Raw genomic sequence first — 22,135 nt, 5'->3', positions numbered from 1 at the left:
TTTATTAATCTTGGGAAGGCATATAGCAAAGTTACCAGAAACCTAATGGTACTAAGTAGGAAAGGAGTGCCGGCTGAATATGTGAGAGTGGTATAAGAGATGTATCAGACGGTAACAATTAGAGAGAGCGAATGCAGCTGAAACTGGAAAATTTTGTGTGAAAGCAGAGCTTCACTAAGGTTAGGTTAAGTTCCGTATTGAATACGTAGTTATTAATAACTAGAACTAGCGAATAACTAGAAAAGATAATGTTAGGAATCAGTATATACGAAAAAATTGGGTGTGGATCCTATTGGAAACAAAATAAGAAACAGGTTAAGGTGGCTAGATGCTAGATCTGATGTCTTCTTTCTTTTATATAGGCAATACTGCCTGTTTTTCTTCAACGGTGCATTTCATTCTGTCCCTAAATTGTCATTACAGCTTTTCCTTGGGCGTCCTATACTTCTTCTGCCTAACGGTGACTTGTCCCTTACTATCCTTGATTCAAACATCCTGCTTATATGTTTAATCCACTCTTCTTTACCCAGGTATTTATATTGTCCACCCCACATATGCGGCTGATTTCCTCACTTCTTACCCTGTCCTGTAGTACTTTTCCAGCAATCCTTCTTAAGATCTTCATTTGGTTGGTCTCCACATATTTTTGTGTTTTGCTTGTATCTGGTCTTGTTTCGGCCTTATAAGTCATAACTGGCCTAATAACTGACTTATATTGGGCCTTTGTTTTGCACTCTTACGTGTTTGTTTTTCCAAATTGTGCCGTTTAGGCATCGGCCGTTCTACTGGCTTTAATTATTTGTTTTTTTACCTCTTCTTCGATATTGTTTTCAGCTGGTAGATTAATTCCCAAGTATTAGATGCTAGATTTGATGAGATAATTATTGTTATATAACAATATATCCAGGCGAGTTAAATTTGGTACAGTACAACCAGAGTTTCGAGAAACCTCAGATGTACAGAAAGAAATCGAAGGTGAATAAAGTCATTCTAGCCTCCGCCGCAGAGTTTCCTCGTGCAGCGAGAATATAGTGGTGTTGGAGGTCAATAGACATTCAAAGAAATTTCTCAAAAGGAAACAAAAAAATGATCAATCTAAGACAAAGTTAATAGAAAATTTGAAAGTATAATTCTGTCCTAAGTAAAAAGGTCTTGGGTCAAAAATATCTATTTTTCAAGTTTTTAGTACGAAAAAAAGTAATAGAAATCGATAGAAATTTTAATCTCTATTTTGAAATTAACTATTAAATTAAACTAAGCATCAAAAATCCATCACGTTTACATAAGTTTACAAAACTTAGTCAAAATCGATATTTTTAACTTAAAACCTTTTTACTTATCAGTACAAAATTGATATATGGGTTATATTAAATTTTACAGAAAAAAATACAATTCATATTAATAGATCAACTTAAAAACACTATAGTTTTAATTATTACTTTGTTTCTCAGTGTAACTCAAATTTCCTACAGTTTTGAACGAATTCCTCATTACTTTTCTTAGTGTAGTGTGAAGTATTACCCCTACCATTCTCCGACCGATATTTCTGTCCCCTGAATATCAAAGGAGCCGACAGATGCTTTCGCTTCATGTTGGATGGAGTATTCTTTGGTATAAGTAACTGTGAATTAAATAATAAAAGTGGCTAACTTTGACCGCAGTTAACCTAGGAAAACAGTTTTTATTTGAAAATTCGAGTAAAATACCAGCTTTTAAAATCCCAAATTAGATTTGCTCTACAGCCAATATTAACAAAGCTATTCAAATTGTTTTTAAGCCAAAAATAACTCTACTTAGGTAAAATATTTTCGGAATGATAAAAATTACTTTTTATAGATTTTTTAAATGCTTTGAAAATATAAGTGTTCTTCTTTCATGTGGTTTCCATAGAATTGCTGTATCATTATTATGCTATGAACAATAACATTGCAAAAAAAGCTCTTTTGGATAAACAAATTGAATAAAATTTCAACTAATTGACGAATCGTCTTGAAATTTTTTGTGCATGCTATGTATTGGTTGTCTCAACTTTTCATGCAATATCAAAGTCTTAAGTTCATTGTCGCAAAAGTTATAGCAAATTTTTTATTTCCGAAATTTTAGTTTTATTTTGCAATTTACGAAGCAAATGATCGGACCAAAATTGAAAAACTACAATTTTAAACATTAGCTCATCAACTAAAAGAAGAATACTATAAATAAGATATTTAATTATCCTATTTTTACCTGTAGCGATTTAAACGAAAAAACTGACATTTTTAACGCTTATTTGTTAACTAAAATTCTCGTTTGAATTTTATTGTGACGGGCATTTTTGTATTTATAATAGGTATTAGGTATAATATACCTACTATATTATAGTAATTCAAAACCCCATTTGCAACCTGGCTGCTTAAGTGTCCCGACAAACCTTATTTCTCTGGACTATTATTCAAAACAAGGATAAGTTTCAAAACTACCAGTAAAGAGTCTCCATACATTTTTTTTCGTATTTGTAATAACAGTATTTTCATTTCAGTTTCTCTATTGTTTGTCTAAGTCTGCAAGCTGTCACGAATGATATATGAAAATTCAGCTTCGCCCAGAACTTTCGAAGATAGACTAGCGTCTAAAGTATCATTCACCTCCTCAGGGAAGGAATGTTTTAGAGGGTGAATTGTTAGACAGTGTAAAGTTATATCGTTACACGTACGTAATGGCGAGGTATTTGGTTTCAATTAGGTTTATATTGAATGTTTAAAAAAAACTTAATAAAATGATAACTGCATAAATGTCTGTTAGTTATTTGTTCTTATGTTTCGTATTCCAAATTTGGAAGGGCCTGGTATAGAAATATTTAGTAGAAGTATAAATGAAAACTATTTGATTCCAGTATGAAAATAAACATCTGTATTGTAGGCAGAAATTTATGTAATATTACATCGTTCAAGAAAAAATAACTTTCGAACTAAAGCTGATCACAAGGATAGTTCAGCAACTGCCAGTACTTTTAGAAAACCCTAGATTTTCCTAATAACTAGAGATTTACTAGTAAAACTAAAGGGGAGGGGGCAGCACAAAAATTAAAAACTGAGATTGATCAAAAAATGACTGGAATGGACACCGCAATACATAGAAAAAAAAAGTATTTTACGATAACGCCTTTAGATCCGAGGGTTAATGAAAAAAGCCTAAAAAAATCTATAAGAAGCTACACGGGCATCCCAGAGGAGGAAGTTGATGTAAGAGTCTTCAGAACAAATAAATATGGGGAGCAAGTAGCCACAATAGCCGTACGACCCTCCAAATCAGAGGATTTGAGGAAGTACGTCTCAATAGAGGTAGGATGGGTGATATGCCCAGTCATGAAGAGGCACAACCCAATACGGTGCTACAAGTGTCTTAAGTTCAGTCATAATACATATGACTGCAAAGAAGAAAGTAGAGCAGCTTGTTGTTACAACTGCCTGAAAATGGACACACGGCAGTAAATTGCACAAAAAAAGCCATTTGATTAGTGTACAAAGAGGAGGGGCACATGATGGACAGGATGACCTGTTAAGCCTACAGAGCCCTAGTTTACGGCAGGAAAGGAGAGGGAGAACCCCCCTAGAAAACGAATAATAAACAAACAACACATTTTTTGGAAAACGAAGGTAAGCCCATATACAGATACAGCCCACCTAGGGTATATATTTTATTTATTTATTTATTTATATTATTAACTATTTTATCTATATTTTTTATTTATTTATATTTATTTATTGGTCAATTTTATTTATACTTTTTTATCTATTTATTTATTTTATTTTTACCAAATTTTAATAATTTTAAATTTATTAAAAATGGAGAATCCGATGTAGGGGTGACTCTCGGGAACTGAACCAAACGGACCTCAAGGATCAACCACGGATATTATAGGTTAATGTGGGCAGGGCTCGAAGAGCACATGACCTTGTCCACGCAAAAGCCTGCATGCTAGAAACGGACCTGCTCATCTTCCCCGAACCGAACAAAAAGATAACCTCGCAAGGTGGATGGGTACAAGACAACGGAAAAAATGTGGCGCTGCTCATTAGAAATAGAGATCTAAGAGTGCGGGGTATTGTCAGGGCGGAAATCATATCCTCATTAAACTGAGGGACTTCAGCCTTCTGGCATGCTACGTATCTCCGAACATCCCTATGCAGAGATACCAAACCACCGTAGACGAAATAATGAGTGCCGCTACAAACGAAAAAGACGTGATCGGTGCCGGGGACATCAACGCGAAGTCAAGGTTGTGGGGTTCCCTCATAAATGATAAAAAGGGAAAACTCTGAAATGAATTAAGAGCCCAGGCTGGCCTCCAAGTTCTGAACAACAACAAACCAACTTTTGTGAGAGGGACCAGCCAGACACACATTGATGTAACATTAGCAAGTGAAGGGCTATCCCGCAGAATACACGGCTGGGATCTCCACAGGAGTTCACAGAAGAGGAAATAAAAACCGCTGGTCAAGAGATGAAGACAGGGAAAGGTTGCGGCCCTGACGGGCTGCCACCAGAGGCAATCAAGCTAGTAGGTTAGATTTTTACTTTAGGGTACTTTAGTATCAAAATTTTGGTTGTTAATTGTATCAAATTGGTACACTTGTACCAACTCTGGCAACGCTGCTTTTATGGTTATATTTTTATCCTGTACCATGTTCCGATCAATTTCTCGCACTAACTCGAACTAGTACTATTTCTACATAAGGTTCTCGTTGATAATTCAAATGTTACTTCTCTTTTAACGTTTAAGAAATAACTCGTATCGTAACGGTGACGGATACGTCACACGAAATTTACGTAAATAGTTACGGAGATAGTTATCCGTCATAGTTATATTAACTTTAACGCAAACGTTAAAGATAACTTCGGTCATCCATTACAAAGCTGTTCATCAACAAGAAGGTTGAGTTGATAGTCGTTAAGAATTTTTCTATAAGAAAGTTTTAAGGTTGACTTAAATAAAATGATTATAATGGAAGAAACACACGAACTCTTTTGCAGCTGGAATATTGTATATGCCACTTATTTTTAAGGCGTTTAGCGGTTTTTTATTCTTGTACATATTTGTAAAATATAGGTACTCTTGTAAGTTCATACCCACAAACATTTCCCCTTTTGAAATAGAAATTGAGGAAAGTTTCTGAGCTCGGTCACTTTGAATGGTATAACCGAAAAACATAATCAACACTAGACATGTGTTGTAAAGGTAGTGATCAATACTATCAGAAACCGCAGAGATCGGACATACATTTTCGAAATTTTTGGGAATTTTTGGGACGGGAACAAAAACAAACCCCAAATGGGGAATGCTGTAAAACCTACACACTTGGACCAAAATGGATAATTGGCATATGGATAGACGGATCTTTTTCTTTAATTTTAGATGGAATTTGGCCCACTGTTCAATTCGGTTGTTATAATTGGGTCGGTCAAATGGGATGTTCTACGTTCAACGAATAAAAATGCTATAAATATCTTCTGAAGTTGCTCAAAACATCAAGTACTCATATCGCACCTTGAAAACCATATGGCAATAACTGTAATTTTTTCATGAAATGACCTTTGAATGCAGTCTAATAGGAAAAAAAATCTATTTTTTAATGCTATATAGCAGAATCTGCAAAAAAATTGTAAGTTCGGCACCAGAAAGATACATCCCTATGACTTTTATCAAAAATCGATTCTTCTTTTTATACCATCAGGCATTATCTGCAGTTGATGCTCAACGGTTCTAAAATTGGAACAAAAACTTAGATCTATATGGCAATATGTGCAAAATGTGACCCACGCTCGTAAAATAAAAGCGAGATGTACTAAGGAAAAATCTTTTAAATGCAACAAAACATACGAGTGCTGCAGAGAGATTTCATTGCAACACTGGAAATAAGCGACAAGACTATAACAAATTAATATAAAACGTCGTACTGTAGATGGGTTTATCCCAAAAGAAAAGCGAGGAACTCATAAGAATGGAAAAAGAATCAATTAAGTCGTGAAACAAGACAAAATGATTTACATTGAGTCCATTCTTAGAGTGAAATCTCACTACCTAAGGAAACAAACTACCAGATAATTCGTCAGCGATGACAAAACTCTTGCTGATATTCATCGCGATTATATAAAATTTTGCAAAGAAAAAGTTTCGGTGTTCGGAAATTACGCTAGGATGATAACCATATTTCACACAGAATTTAATATACACTCTTTTAAGCCTAAAAATACCTTTGCTGGCTGTGAGAAAGTTACAGAAATTAATTAGATAAATCGACATTAGAAACAGTCTATAATACTCACCGTCAGGAAGTGGAACTCAATAGGAAAGAGAAATAAATGACTTAAAATCTGCAAAATCCAACAATTGCATCACTTCTTGTTTTGATTTACAATCATTACTACCGACGCCTTCAGGCGAAGTTTCTTTATTTTATTACAAAAGCAGATTATCAACATTATTTAATTTCACAATTTTTTACCGGACCACAAATGCAGGACACTTCTGTCTTTGGTTCAAGCGAATTGCTAATCGTGATTCAAATGAAATAGCGTCGTTCCTGTTACAATTTCTGAGGAACCATGCCAGGGAAAAAGAAATAATATTATACTCAGATAACTACTGTGGGCGAAATAAGAACAAGTATATTGTCTATCTTTATCAATATGCAGTACAGAAATTGAAAACATACCTAAAATTACCCACAAATTTTTGATAACGGGTCACTCCCAAAATACGGTAGATAACGTGCATTCTTTGATTGAGAAACAAAAAAACGCTTTAAAAGATGACCAATTTACGTGGCTGCGCAATGGTTCACAGTAGTTCAAACAGCGAAAAAAACAGGTGAACCTTATATAAAATTAATTAAAGGTGTACATCGGATATATTGGACTTTAAAAAACGATGTAAGGAAATTGGGAATAATTATAACATTGACGAAGAAGGAAATCAGGTCGTCTGTCGTCTGGAATGACATAAGATGAACTAGGTGGAGAAGACATTTAAAAATAAGTTTCAGGTTAAGGCAAGCTTTAACGATACAGAGTTCAGAACCATTAATATAAGGCAAAAACAATGAGGGATGGTGGCTAAGATGGAACTAAGTAAAGCATATTCGCATCCACCAGGAATATGCAATCTCAAAAAACAAGATGTAGACTCTCACTATGTAAGGCTAATGTTATTCAAGAGCACTATCATAGGTTTTATGCAGATTTACACGTGACCAATGCAACAATAGAAGACGAACAGACAGATTATAATATGCAACACTTTGATTAAGTGTTAACACTAAAAATTTGTAATAAATAAGTACAATCTTAAATCAAAAAACTGTTATTTGATATGCATTTTTACTGCGTCATTTGCGAAAATTGATATATTTTTTAAAACCATATGGCCGTATGTGTTAAAATACCTATTAACTTTAGCAAATTTTATGTACTTCTTAATTTATATAAAAATATGCAAAATTAAAGACAATTTTACGAAATATCAGGTTTGTAGTTTAATTTTTGGAACTACAGGAAATAAAATTAACTTTACAAAAACTTAAAATGCTCATAACTCGATATTATGATTTTTGCAGTTACTGCCTATGGTTTTCAAGGTGCGATATATGATGTCATATGGTAGACGAATGCGATAAACTTGTTTAATGATCAAAGTTCTTTATCTTTCAACTCAACATGGTAAAACAATATTAACCCATCAAGGACGGAGTTTAAAATTTTTTGAAATTAGAATAATTTTAAACAAATTTATTAAGTAAATTATTAGTTATGCTTAAAACAACAAGAAATAATTATGTATTTTATTTATTTTTTTCAAAACAGTATGTTGCCATATGGCAACGCTAGTCTCCTGTAGGATCAAAAAATAAGCACATACCAAAAAATATGAATTTATTTTAATTAGTTGCAAAAGTAAATTTTAAATTAAAATCGTGTGTGAAAATTAACGTTGCAGCTTATACATAGTCCAACCTTGCATTTAGTACACATTGTGCGCATGATGGATTTGCAGTTTTCAGCGGAACATCTCTTCTTTTTTCCATCAGGGGTGTTTGTTAATAAATGTCCTATATTGTCAAAACGCACGTCATCGGAAACTCTGCTAAACGATCTACTGGAGAAACTTAAACTTGGACGACCTCCCTGCCTTGCCGGATTCTGTACCCTTGACAAATATGTTTTCACAATATCTCGCTTGAACAAAAGCTGCGTCATAATATCACTTGATTTTCGTTTTAAATTCCAACTGTTTTGCACTGAACAATCAATTAACCAAGTAAAAACGCACCACCACCATTCTTTTCCACGGATTCCTATACGATATCTGGATATGGTTTCATCCATAAGATCAGTGCCTCCCATTGCGGAATTATATTTCGCAATAACTTGAGGTATGCCTATCTGTATGTTCTTTTTATCGGCCTGGGAATAGCGCTTTACTTCATTCACAAGTGAAACTCCATATAAGGTTGATGCGACGGTCACCATGCTGTTATCTGCCCACCTTACTAATATTATCCCGTTTTTCTGTTCAACTGCTGAATCAAACTCACCTCTTTTCTTTTTTTTTTCATCTCGGCCTTTGACATCAGAGGGCAATTTTTCGGTAGACGATTATCTCTAATGGTACCTGGAGCAGCATATCCCATTTGTTTTAGATGCCAAAGTAAACTGAAACCTGTAAAGAGATTGTCAAAGTACAGGGAGTAGCGCAATTTTTGTTTGTCTTCGGGCAAATTTTTTAGCATGCAAATTAAAGGAGAAGCTGCTTTACCAAACACTGGGTGATATTTAGGATTAATATTGGGATCAGTTCCTTGATATGGCATAAAATTTACTAAATAGCCAGATTTTTGTTTAAACTCCAGACTTTATATCCAAACCTTATAGGTTTGCCCCTAATAAATTGTTTGCATGAATGCTTTCCATAATACTTTATCATGGATTCATCGTAGCACAGTTCTTGTTCAGGAACATAATATTGCATAAACTTATCCTGTAACTTTTTAATTAGAGGTCGTAGTTTGGCAAATTTGTCACCAGGATATAAATTGTAATTATCCGCACAGTGGAAGTACCGGAAAATAGTCAGAAATCTGTCTCTTCGCATGGCTTCTTTGACCAACATGTTACCCATATCTCCACAGGAGTCCCAATAAAAATTTTTACCAGGAAGAGTGTTGTAACCTGATAGAATTAGAATGGCAAGAAAAACTCGCATTTCTTCAATACTGGTGTTGAGATCGAAAATATTTGTCTGTTTTACATACTTTTCAGTTTCCGTTATCAAAAATTTTACCAAGTCATCGTCGAAAAATAGCTCGAAAACTTCCGTAGGTGTTAAAGTTTTAAAGTTTTCATAAGTAGGTTGTGGAAAAGTTTTGGTTGTTACTTCAATATCGCCACGAATCCAAATGACTTTTGTCGAATCAACTTTTAAGTATTCTTCATTCTCGACACTTTCAAAATCTATCTCATCAAACAGATCATCTTTGATCCCCATTCGCCCTTCGTCTGTGTCATCCTTGCTAGAAAGAACAACCTCAGCCTGTGCAGGAAGTTGATTTCTTGACAAGTTATCGACAAGTCCACCACCGTCTTCCTCGCCAGAGTCCTCATCTGTCAGATCACCCTCTGGAGGCTCAATGTAGATTTGGTTCACGTCTATGTCATCATCGTACGCAATTTGTAATGCCTCCTCAAGTGTGAAGCCTTTTCTAAAAAAAAAAACAGTATATTACAAAAGTCGGTAATAGCGCGTCCTAGCGTTGCCATATGGCAACACTGATATTTAGGATGTAATATGACAAATAAAAACAAAAAGAATCAGTCTCACAATGTGAAGTATTTTAAACACGTTATTTTGACTTTATATTATATAAAAATCAAACACTTATAAGGAATTTTAATATTATTTTTTTACTTACGCAAATCTAACTTCCATCTTGAAGTAACAATTTCACAAACGCTGTCAGAAACAACTGATTTACGAAACTAATTTTGGATTTAGCGACACCATTAATTAGACAATTAACTTAACAACGTTAACGTACTAACTAGTAGCACCATCTCGACTTTTCGGTCTCAAATTTTCGTGTAAGAATTAATATTTTAAATAGCGTTTTGCGTTGCCATATGGCAACGCCAGTCTTTAATGGGTTAACTTGTATAATAAAAACGTCTTTTAAAATACGTTTTGTAGTGCCATGGTTTAACTTAAAATTATTATTAACTATTCATCGTTAGTGCAAACGACTCTCTTAAACAAACGAGTGTAAACTGTCCTAAGTAAACTTTTCAAGTATAAAAAACTAAATTTTTCTCTTGTAAAGAACCTGATTTTTTATCTTGAAAACATACTACATTCACCACTACAAATTTAAAAAGTTATTTTTGTTATAATATCGGCTCTCAAACGTAAAACGACCGTTCTCCAGAAGCTTCTAAATTTCTCTCCTAAAAACAAAAATTACTGTTGTTTACAATAGTTAACCTGTAAAGGTAATTTATAAAAATGTTTTTTGACTTAAAAATAGTACTTACCTTTTGCGTTCTTGTAGTTGATACTTCATGACCGAAGCTTGTCGATAATATTGTTTACTTACAATCGATTAGAACTCTATATGGATTTCTAATCTTCAAAAAAATCGGGGAATGATTTATTCCTTGATCGGTTTCCCCAGTCAGGAATTTACTTTATCCATTACCAAAAATGAAAGCAGTAGTTCATCTATAAAAATATCTGTCGTATTTATGGACAAAACATTAAAATCAAACAATTGTAAACCACGGCCTATACCTAAACTTCGAAATCAATGTTCCGTTACAAAATACAATCTGTTATTCGGTCGAGATGAAAATTTGTTTTTCGGTATGCTTAAGCTCAGTAAAGCTCGCTTTCGAAATCTACAATTTGTATCAAATTTTCATTCTAACCTTGTTACAAGATACATCTACTATTCCCGACAGCATATAAATCATTTTCTCTACTTACAAATATATCATCATTTTGGGTGAAAAGAAGATTTTTTAAGTAAATTGGAACAACTGGGCATTCGTGGAGTCACTGAAGGTTTTCAACTCCGATTTCGTTGAACCTTAATCGATTTTCATGGAAATTGGTGAGTAGTTAGAAGATACTTCAAGGAACAAAGGTGACATGATGCCAACTTGCGCTTTTACCCTGGGGTGGATGTCACCCCTACTGAGGGGTGAAATTTAAAATACCAGAAATCGATAGAGGGGCAACTTCTAAGCAAAATTTGTTATATAAAGTTATGAACATAAATCAATACTTTTGGAGTTATTAGATATCAAAAATTTTACTTTTTCTTAAACAGAGCATGTTTTAAAGCCCTTTTTCATGTATTATTCAAAAACTATAAGCTTTTGTAAAAATCTATTATTACCAAAACTAAAGATAATAAAAAAATTTAATACACTTCCCACTTAAAGAACCAAACTAATGTTATTTCAAACTGAGTTATGGGTAATTGAATGTATATTTTTTTCGACCAGTACTCAAATCTAAGTATTCAAGCTTACATAACGGGAAAACGATGCATTTTATAGAATATACTTGTTAAGCACTTGTCAAAGTACTTCGGAGTACCTATCAAATGAGCTCCAGTAGAAGCTAATAGCATCAAAATTAAGCAAGTTATGATGAAAATAGGAGAACCCTTTCGATTTTTTTTAGGAAAAAGTGAAAAATAAAACATACGCCATTTCGACAAAAATTAAAATTTGTAGTTATCCTCAAAAAATGTCTAGGTTAACATAGTTAATGATTTAAACGATTTTTACCGGTTTAGAATGCATATTTAAAAAAAGATACAATTTAAAAAAATCAGAATTTTTAAAATGATCGTACTTTTTATTTTCTTTTGATAATAACTCCAAAAATACTCAATATAAGGAAAAAACGATATATAACTAAATTTTAGTTTTTTTCTGTTCCAAATACTTTACCCATTTTACTATTTCCGTAGAGTAAAAAATAACCGAGATAGAAATGTTTAAAATTTCAATTCTGCTGCGAGAACCATGTAACCGGGACCATTTAACCTTTTATTGTTAAACAAGTGAGAGATTTAAAAGGCTAATTTCGACATTTTTTAATATCTCTTGGAATAAACTTTTAACTAGTTTTTAGGTGAACCTGATGTCTTAAAAATTAACGGACTTTTTGACAAGAAAACAATAACATTTTTTGGAAAAATTTTTAAAAGATGCATTTTGAAACATTTTTGGTGCATAAATTTTAATGATATCAACTTGTTCGAGGGCTTATTTGATAGATATTTCTATGAACTTTGACAAATGTTTAATAAGTTTATGTTATAAAATGCATCATTTTGCCGGTATTTAAGTTTGAATACTTAGATTTGGGTACTCGACGAAAGAAATATACATTCAATTACCTATAACTTACTTTTAGTTAACATAGAAAGGTTTTTCTAGTAAGGAGTTTATTTGATTTTTTATTAGGCTCAATTTTGATAATTATAACTATTTTTTTTTAAAACTTATAGTTTTTGAGTTATTTATGAAAAATCGGTTAAAAACATGCATTTTCTCACGAAAAGTTAAAACCTTTGAGGGGTGATATCCACCCTCCGGGTAATAGCGCAAGTTGGCACCATATCACCTTTGTTCCTTGAGATATCCTCTAACCACTCACCAATTTTCATGCAAATCTATGGAGGTTCAACGGAATCGGAGGTAATAGCTCATATCCACACCTTCAGTGACTGCACTACATTTATTTAATGCAGACTTAATAACATCAATAAAACTATTTCGATCTATCACTACTACTAATCTACGAGTACGATCCAATATGATTCCGTAAAGTGAAATCTAGTGGCTTAATATGTTTTTGGAAATATATACAAATAGCAACGTCTGACTTTTCTGCATACGATAACATACTAGCAATTTTTCCTTGCCATGTAAAGAGCTTTCTACATACCTTTCATTGTTAATACTTTCATATACAGCTGACAGCGATACATAACACACATACCGTCGGAAAAATGAAAGATTACCCATGAACGATCACAGCAATCACTTATTTTGTATTCGCTGTCCTTTTCTATAACTAACAAACGTTTGTTATAGAAAAAGATAGCAAATACAAATACAAAAATAAGTGATTGATGTGATAGTTCATGGGTATTCTTTCATTTTTCCGACTGTACATACTCAGTGAGCCTATTACAGATAAAGATACCTTTCTCACTGTCTTTACGCCAGCGATTTCTGTCAATCCAGCCATTTTGACCTCACTGCCATTGCTTCCGAGACCTCAACATTCCAAGTCCTCTTTGGCCGTCTTCGTTTCTTCTTTCTAAGTGGAGCCTACTACCACATTCTTTTAGGCGATCTACACTTTTCCATTCTCACATATACAACATATACAACACATCGTCGACGATGTAGACAGTAGACAGGTCGAATAATACTACGAATTAAAATTGCAGTTGCCTTTAACCTTTCCGTGGCCGTGCGGGGCATCTTAGGTACCCCAGATGCGGTTTTGTCTTATAACTTTTCAAAATATTTTTATTTTTTTTATCCTGCCAGGTAATCTTAGAAAATATATAACTAAATCGTTTTTTTATAAAAATTATCAAATACAGGGTGTCCCGGAAAATAGTGCGTTCCTTTAAGGTATGGATAGAATACACAATTTAGAACAAAAAAGTCCTATACCATTTTTTTCTAAAGTTAACGGTTTCCAAAAAAAAAAGATTACATTGGTTTCCATATACCTGAATTTTAATCTTCAGAAAATTAAATAATCTGGCAACATGTTACGCACTGGTGAATAAGAACTCGTTTGTGTCTTACAGTATTTAAAATAATCCAACCTAATACTTACTATTTTTGTTTACTATAATTTTTTTAAAATGTAGTTGAAATATGGCATAATTTCAAACGAATTATAGTTACATATTTTAAGATGAAAACACATGTTTTAAATGAACCACCACTTTTGCGAACACATGAATTCATAGAGTAACATGCACTCATACGACGAGAAATTCCAGCAAAACATTTTGAAAGAATTTTAGTAGGTATTATGCCTCTCCATTTATTGATCTGCCATAAATAAACAACATAATATCATAATATTACTCATGAACACACGATTCAAAAACATTTTCGGCGTTGACACTAAACAGGATTCTTCCAAATTATCTGTTTACTAAACACTGGACTATTTACGTTTAGATTTTTGTACTTCACAGAGTTGCCAGATTTGAATTTGCGTTCCAAAATGTTTTATAGTTTTTTGGCCAAACGGTTGAATTTAGGAAAAAATGTTATAAGAGTTTTTTGTTCTGCATGGTTCCTTCTACCTATACCTTTAAGGAACGCACTATTTTCCGGGACACCCTGTATAATTTAAATTTTATACTAAAATTGAAATTAACTCCTCGGGGTACACAGTGCCAAAAAGCCCTGTCAGAGACATTCAACAATATACAAGTCGAAAATGCAGCTTTTGTGCCAGGGCACGTGACAGAAAGACTAAAATATCATGTAGTACATGCAGAAAACCCATTTGCACCATACACCGAGAAGAAAGTAAAACATTTTTATGCCCTGACTGTAAAAATGATGAATTAGATCAAATTGTAATTACAGGTAAAAATAAAAAAACGTAAAATCTTTTTAATAATAAAAACAAATTATTTCAGTTACTAGTGCTATATTATATAACTTTCCAAACAATAATGTAAAATTTAAATGAATTATTAAAGTACTTTAGTGGGGTACCATAGTTGCCCCGCACGGCCTGCAGCGTAAGTTTTATAGCACGGTCCCGGAAAGGTTAAGAACACAACGGCTATTTGAAGACACTTACGTACATGGCAAACATCTACAACCACGTCCATAATCACCATTCATATCCAGCAAGCCATCGGACCGTGCACCCAGTGCCATAAGCATAATGTTTTTTTGTAAAGTTATTACTCCAGGGAAATAAGCTAGAAATAGACCATGTTCGGGACACTCAAAGATCCAGGTAGCTGACTACTTTTTTAGTTATTGTAGACCTATAGGAAGAAAACCTACCTCTTTCCTGCCAAGAGTTCGCGTCCGTTTTTTAATTATTAACAATTTAGTGCAAAAATCGCGAATTTTTCGATTTTTTGCATCCCATTCAAAAGCTAAATTGTTGACATAAAATTACAAAATTAAATTTTTTAGAACATTGAAAAACATTCAAAGTGCCGATTTTTGAAAGTTAAAAAGTTAATTTGTTGCTACGGAAACTGAAAAATAGGTGAAAATTGTTATTTGTTAATAACTTTTACTGAAACTACCTTAGAACTTTAGTGTTTCACCGAAAGTTGGGTATTGGGGTACTTAACAAACCCTCAAAATTTGAGACCGATCCATTAATTAGTTTAATAGTTATTATAATTGTTTATCCCAGAGACCTTTATTTTGCAATAATAGGCCTGGATCCCGCGTATGAAAAAAAGTTGATTAGTAGCAAGCTGAAAATTTGTTAATAGCTTAAGGGTGTCTAGTCGGACAAACTTTGATATATGGGAACACTGGAATAGGGGAAATTTTAATTGTGGAACAGGTTAAAAATTTGGAACGATCAGACCACGAAAACGGCACATGTATTTTGTCCGACAGAACAGACTTAAACTCTTCGAATAGAGATTAAACTCTCATGCAAAAATCAGACTGCTATTTATCACCAAATGGGGGTTTTAATGAGTGGAACATGTAGAATATGTCAAATGTCAGGAATTATGACAGGTGATAAATAGCAGTCTGATTTTTGCATGAGAATTTAATCTCTGTTCGGAGAGTTTAAGTCTGTTCTGTCGGACTAAATAAATGTGCCGTTTTCGTGGTGTGACCGTTCCAAATTTTAACCTGTGCCACAATTAAAACTGCCCCTGTTCCAGTGTTCCCATATTTCAAAATTTATCCGACTAGACACCCTTAAGCTATTAACAAATTTTCAGCTGGCTATTAATCAACTTTTTTTTCATACGCGGGATCCAGACCTATAATATAAGACAGAAAATATTGAAGATAGGGCAATTATGCGTATGTCAAATGAAAGTAAAAAATTAATGCTATCAAAGTGTACTAAAAAAAGATAAAACAATTATCTAATATAGTCAAAAATCCTAATGCCAAATTTTTGAAATTTTGTAGTTTATAAAAATTTAGAATAACTTTAAAAATATTGTTCGTAGAAAAAATCATTTTACATATATTATGTAAAAAAAAACTTGTATTTTACACGAATTTTTAAATATTATGTAGCTCAATTGGTGACTAGTCGTGGTAAGTGAAGGGGGAACTGGGAGCCGACAGCCGACCAATACACGAGTTCAAAAACTAAAAAAGGCAACTTAAAACTATATATTAGAAAATGATATTATCATTTTCTATATCTCGGGATCTACTGAATATATTTTGATCCTTCTTGTTTGAATTTGTAGGTAATTTTTCTGTACGTTACAAATATGCAATTTTTCTAGCCATTCATTAATTAATAAACAGTCTAATTTGTCTTTAAACAATTTTTGAAATAATAATTTTTTCCCAAAAATCCATGATTTTAATCACACCATCATTATTAATCATAGAAAAAGTTAAGGTATACTTAAATAAATAATTGATCTTCAATAAATAATTATCTAATGAAAATCATTTATTTATTAAAGTGTACTTTAACTTTTTCTATGATCAGTAATGGTACTATGATTAAAAAAATAGATTTTTGTAGAAAAATTATTTTTTCAAGAATTGTTTAAACAAATTAGACTGTTTATTAATTAATAAATTTTTAAACAAATTGCATATTTGTAAGGTACGTAGAAATTACATACAAATTAAAAAAAAGAAAGATCAAAATCCATTGAGTTGATCCGGAGTTACAGAAAAGTATATTAGTTTGAAATTGCTTTTTCTGTATTTTAATTCTGTGGATTTGTACGTTCCCCCTAGTAATCGTTTGAACTACTTTTTTGAAAAATCGTAAAGGGTGCTGTAAAAGTATAATGTTTGCGCAAATTTTGTAAGAAAAAATACAAATCCTATTCTTTAAAATGGCAATAATGAGATTCCTTATTATTATAAACAAACTAGATGTGAATTAAAAAAACACATGGTTAACTTTGTCCCAAATGAACCCCGACTAAATATTTTTATCTAAAAATTCGTGTTAAATAGTAGCTTTTCGAATATATAAAAATATTGTTTCTACGGACAACATTTTTAAAGGTATTCTAAATGTTTATAAACTACAAAATTTAAAAAAATTGGCAATAGGAGTTTTGACTATATTAATTATTTTTTTTATCTTTTTTTAATACATTTTAATACTACCACTCTTCTACTTTCATTTGACATACTCAAAATTGTTATTACTTCATTATTTTCTGTCTAATGTTATTGCAAAATAAAAGATTCTGGGTTAAACAAATAGAATAACTCTTAAACTGATTAATGGGTCGGTCTAAAATTAAAAAGGTTTATTAACTACCCCAATATGCAACTTTGTGTGAAACACTAAAGTTCTAAGGTAGTTTTAGTAAAAGTTATTAAGGTGATACAGTAGCGATCAACAGGTAGCAAAAACGCGTTCCAAGATTGCGGCTGTAATTTTGAATATTTTTTCGAGATATTTAGCACACGTATTCGTAATATAATAAAGAATGGCGGTACAGAGCCCAATTTGAAAAATATATTAATATGTGGAAATTACTCTGTAATTAAATACAATATTAAAAAAACGAGCCTGTACCGCCATTAAGAAGAACAAAAAACTACACTTTCTTCAAATAAACTTTTTTATCCGATGCCTAGATTTTGTGTCATTTTGGAACTACTAAAATTTTTAATTTCACTAGTAGTTCCAAAATGACACAAAATCTAGGCATAGGATAAAAAACTTTATTTGAAGAAAGTGTATTTTTTTGTTCTTCTTAATGGCGGTACAAGCTCGTTTTCTTAATATTGTATTTAATTACAGAGTAATTTCCACACATTAATATATTTTTCAAATTGGGCTCTGTACCGCCATTCTTTATTATATTACGAATACGTGTGCCAAATATCTCGAAAAAATATTCAAAATTACAGCCGCAATCTTGGAACGCGTTTTCGCTACCTGTTGATCGCTACTGTTTCCTCTTAACAAATAACAATTTTCGCTTATTTTGCAGTTTGCGTAGCAAGAAATTAACTTTTTAACTTTCAAAAATCGTCATTTTGAAGGTGTTTCCATGTTCTAAAAAATTAAATATTGTAGTTTTATGTCAACTAGTTAGCTTTTGAATGGGGTGCAAAAAATCGAATAAATCGCGATTTCTGCACTAAATTGTTAAGAATTAAAAAACGGACGCCAACTCTAGGCAGGAAACAGGTAGGTTTTCTTCCTATAGATCTACAATAACTAAAAAAGTAGTCAGCTACCTGGATCTTTGAGTGTCCCCAGAAAATCCTTATTACTCTGGACTATATAGGCAGGATTGGATTATTATATGTATTAAAATCTTATTTCATTTTATTGTTAAATGTTAGATACGATTAGTTAACTTTACTTTTAATTTGCCCCTTCCAAGGCCCTTTGTTCACTTTTACAATTAAGATAAGATGAACTTCCACCTGAGTGAGTGAGCAAGACGAAGCTTTAAAACAATCGGCTCCCATAGTTAGTTGGAATTCTATTGTTTTATATTAATCTCAAACTGACTGCGTTAGTTCGAATATTGGCGCTCACCTTTCCTGATGGGTAGTTAGATGGTCACAAAATTAGTATAATGGTATGATAAAAACATAGTGAAATAAGTGAGATGATAATTAGTCCGTCCTTTAACGGTAAAGTATTGCAAAACCTCTGAATTTTAAAGAACCGCTTGAATTGACATGAAATTTAGCATACACATAGCTAACAAGTCAAAGAAAAAAAGTGATATTGTGCCAATATGTGCTTTTGCCCTGGGGGTGGTTTACACCCCCTCTTGGGGGTGAAAAAATGTTCGTCCAAAGTAAGTCCGGAAATGGATAAACTGACTAATTTTAAGCAACTTTTGTTCTATAGAGTTTTTTCACTCAGAGTCAATACTTTTCGAGTTATTTGAAAGTGAATAATATGTTAATTTTTTCAACAAAATAACCACGCTTTTAAATAATAAGTATTTTGTCGAAAAAACATTCTCAGCAAAAGTAGAGGCTGTAAAAATTAAAAAAAAATGGTGTATATGTCACGTCTCTATACCTAGTTAATGCAGAGTTATAGCTAATTAAAAATAGCTTCATATTCATCAAGTTCCAAATGGAATACTTTAACGTGAAATAACCAAAAATAAAGCACATTTCAAGGAAAACTCATTACAATTTATTTAAAGTGTTTAAAAAAAGCTTCATTTTTGTTTTATAAAAAAAATTTCTAGCATCAAATGTAAACAAGTTACGCTCAAAATCATCAAGTTAGTCCCTTAAAAATCGGGAAAATCACACCCTAATTAGTATCTTAAATGAAGTTAATCGTTACGACTTCACAAGTTTCTTGACTTGTGTATGTATTGTTTATATGATCTGTAAGTTTCATCGGCTCAAAGTCCTTATTTTTGAAAGGGCTGTAGTTAAGATGGGTTGAACGAGTCACTGATCACGAATGTATGCAAATTTAGAAACACCAAATCTTAATAAATTTTTGTCTAATAGAAAAAACAAAAAATACATGATATTCAGAAAAGCAATGCTGACTTTTTGTTTTTCGAGATTTTTGGTATCTCTAACAATTTTTAAGTTATTTTGAAAAAAAGCATATTTTTCAAAATTAAAATTTTAAAAAATTTTAATTTAAAACCAAATTTTTTCAAAAATAAGCACTTTGTATCAATGAAACTTACAGATCATATAAACACAACAGTAAAATAATTTGTGAAGCGGTAACGATTAATATCATTTAAGTTGCTAATAAGGGGATGGCCTTTCCTTTTTTTTTGCCAAAACAAAAGGGGCCAACTTTATTTTGTGCGTGACTTGCTTAAATTTAATGCTAGAAACTTTTATAAAAACAGAAATAAAGCTTTTTTTAAACACTTTAAAAAGTTATAATGGGTTTTCCCCAAAAAGTGCTTAATTTTTTGGATATTTCACTTCGAAATATTCTATTTGAAATTTGGTGAATATGAATCTATTTTTCATTGGCTATAACTCTGGTTCTACGAGGTCCAGAGACCTAACGCGTACACCATTTTTTTTACTCCTTTACAGGCTATATTTTTGCTAAGAACATTTTTTTCGATAAAATGCTTACTATTTGAGTTATTTGCGAAAAACCGTCTAAAAATGTAATTATTTTGTTGAAAAATGAACATATTTACTCGCAAATAACTTGAAAAGTGTTGACTTGGTGAAAAAGCTCTATAGAACAAAAGATACCTAAAATTAGTCAGTTTATCCATTTCCGGACTTATTTTGGACATATATTTTTACCCCCAAAAGGGGGTGAAAGTCACCCCAGGGCAAAAGCACACATCGGCACAATATCACTTTTTTTCTTCGACATGTAAGCTATGTGTATGCCAAATTTCATGTCAATTTAAGTGGTTCTTTAAAATTTAGAGCAAAAACCGTGAAAGAATGTACTAAATGAGAAAGTGTAATTTAATTGAACAGAAAAAATACTTACATTATTAAGTTTCAGCTTCCCTTTCATCTTATCTGGTTTATAATGTCCTGACAATTGGTAGAGTACAGCTCTGGACCGTCGTCGTCCGTAGTTAGCGGGCGGGGCTTCGGGGTCGAGATTTCCGTTGGCGTCTGCAAGGAGGCAAGAGTCAGCAGAACCTCGGAAGCGGGCCCCCAATACGGCCGCTGTGCACAACATATAATTCACTTGCGCACATTTATGGAACATAGAGTACAGTGCTAGACAAGAAATAAAAGTCGTGTTTGTGCAAGCATTTTTTGGTCTACCGTTTTAACATTATTTTTACAGGGTGTGTCATATTTTATCTAATCATATAAACTGCGCGTCAGAGAAATGAGGCCACCCAGAAAATTTAGGAAATTTTAAATTTTTTTATATATTCCTCAATTTTCTTTTAATTTGTTTTATGCTAATTAACTTAAATGAATTATCGCGTATATAGAGATGCTAGACTGAACCTCTAAAGAGAATAAACAAATTCGCAATACCTACTAAACTATAAAAATCTCAGTGCTAATTATTTACGAATCAAAGAATATTCGCGGAATTGAAGGTTTGAAGAAGGGTGTGAAATATTGTAGTGTTCTACAGAGTTTCTTAGATGTCATAGTGTTAAACTAGTCTCCATACAGTGAAGTGTCTTTCTCAATAACGATGGAAAATTATCTAAAGTCTATTCAAATTTTTTACTTTGCTGGAAAATGAGTCACACAATATGTGGCAAGCGTAGTAGGTATTGCGAATATTAATCATTCAACTGTGCAGAGAAATTACCAACGATTTCTTGATAATCGATGTTATTTACGCCCTGTAAGGGAGCCAAAAGGATGACAACTAACAGTCGACAAAGTTTGACTAAGGATAAGAGAACAGGGTTTGATAGCTATAATCTAGCAACAAACCCTTAATGCTGCTCGCAAAAGACGCAGACTTGAATTTGCCTGTGAACACGTTCATTGGACAATAGACGATTGGAAAAAATATCGTTGACGGATGAGTGTAGAATACCAATAATTTATAGTAACGATAGTCGAAATAGCACATACGGATCTCGTCTTGATTGAGAGGGGCGCAATAACAGAACAAAGCTACATAGCGAAGATTGTACAACATCATGCGATGCCGTAATATGCTGGATTTATTGGCAATCATGTTCTGCTAATGCAAGATAATGCCAGACTACACATAACAAGGATTGTAACACGGTATCTTAAAGATTTGAAAAATAGACTGGCATTCCAGACATCAATCCTATTGAGCATTTAATACGCTATTGATATTGTTTAAAATAAGACAGCTAAAATAAACTACAACGTTAACGGGGTTTTATTGTTTCATATGATCAATGGATCTCTATATATGAAAAAACCGCGGAGTGCTACCATTTAATGGGGTGAATTC

The 22,135-nt window shown here is 32.6% G+C and overlaps 1 protein-coding gene across 1 annotated transcript in view; it reads right to left on the bottom strand.

Moving 5' to 3' along the window:
* LOC114338156 (potassium voltage-gated channel subfamily H member 8-like) overlaps positions 1 to 20,947 on the bottom strand; it is an 816,479-nt gene extending 795,532 nt beyond the window's left edge. Inside the window, exon 1 of the mRNA XM_050647257.1 lies at positions 20,714 to 20,947. Coding sequence (XP_050503214.1) covers positions 20,714 to 20,941 — 228 coding nt within the window. The 5' untranslated portion in view covers positions 20,942 to 20,947. The remainder of the gene's footprint in view (positions 1 to 20,713) is intronic.
* Positions 20,948 to 22,135: the final 1,188 nt, after the last annotated feature.

Source organism: Diabrotica virgifera, chromosome 3, assembly GCF_917563875.1.
Source record: "Diabrotica virgifera virgifera chromosome 3, PGI_DIABVI_V3a".
In the NCBI taxonomy this organism is placed as follows: Eukaryota; Metazoa; Arthropoda; class Insecta; order Coleoptera; family Chrysomelidae; genus Diabrotica; species Diabrotica virgifera.
Note: the sequence above shows the minus strand (reverse complement) of the source record. Positions and strands in the feature narration are given on the sequence as shown.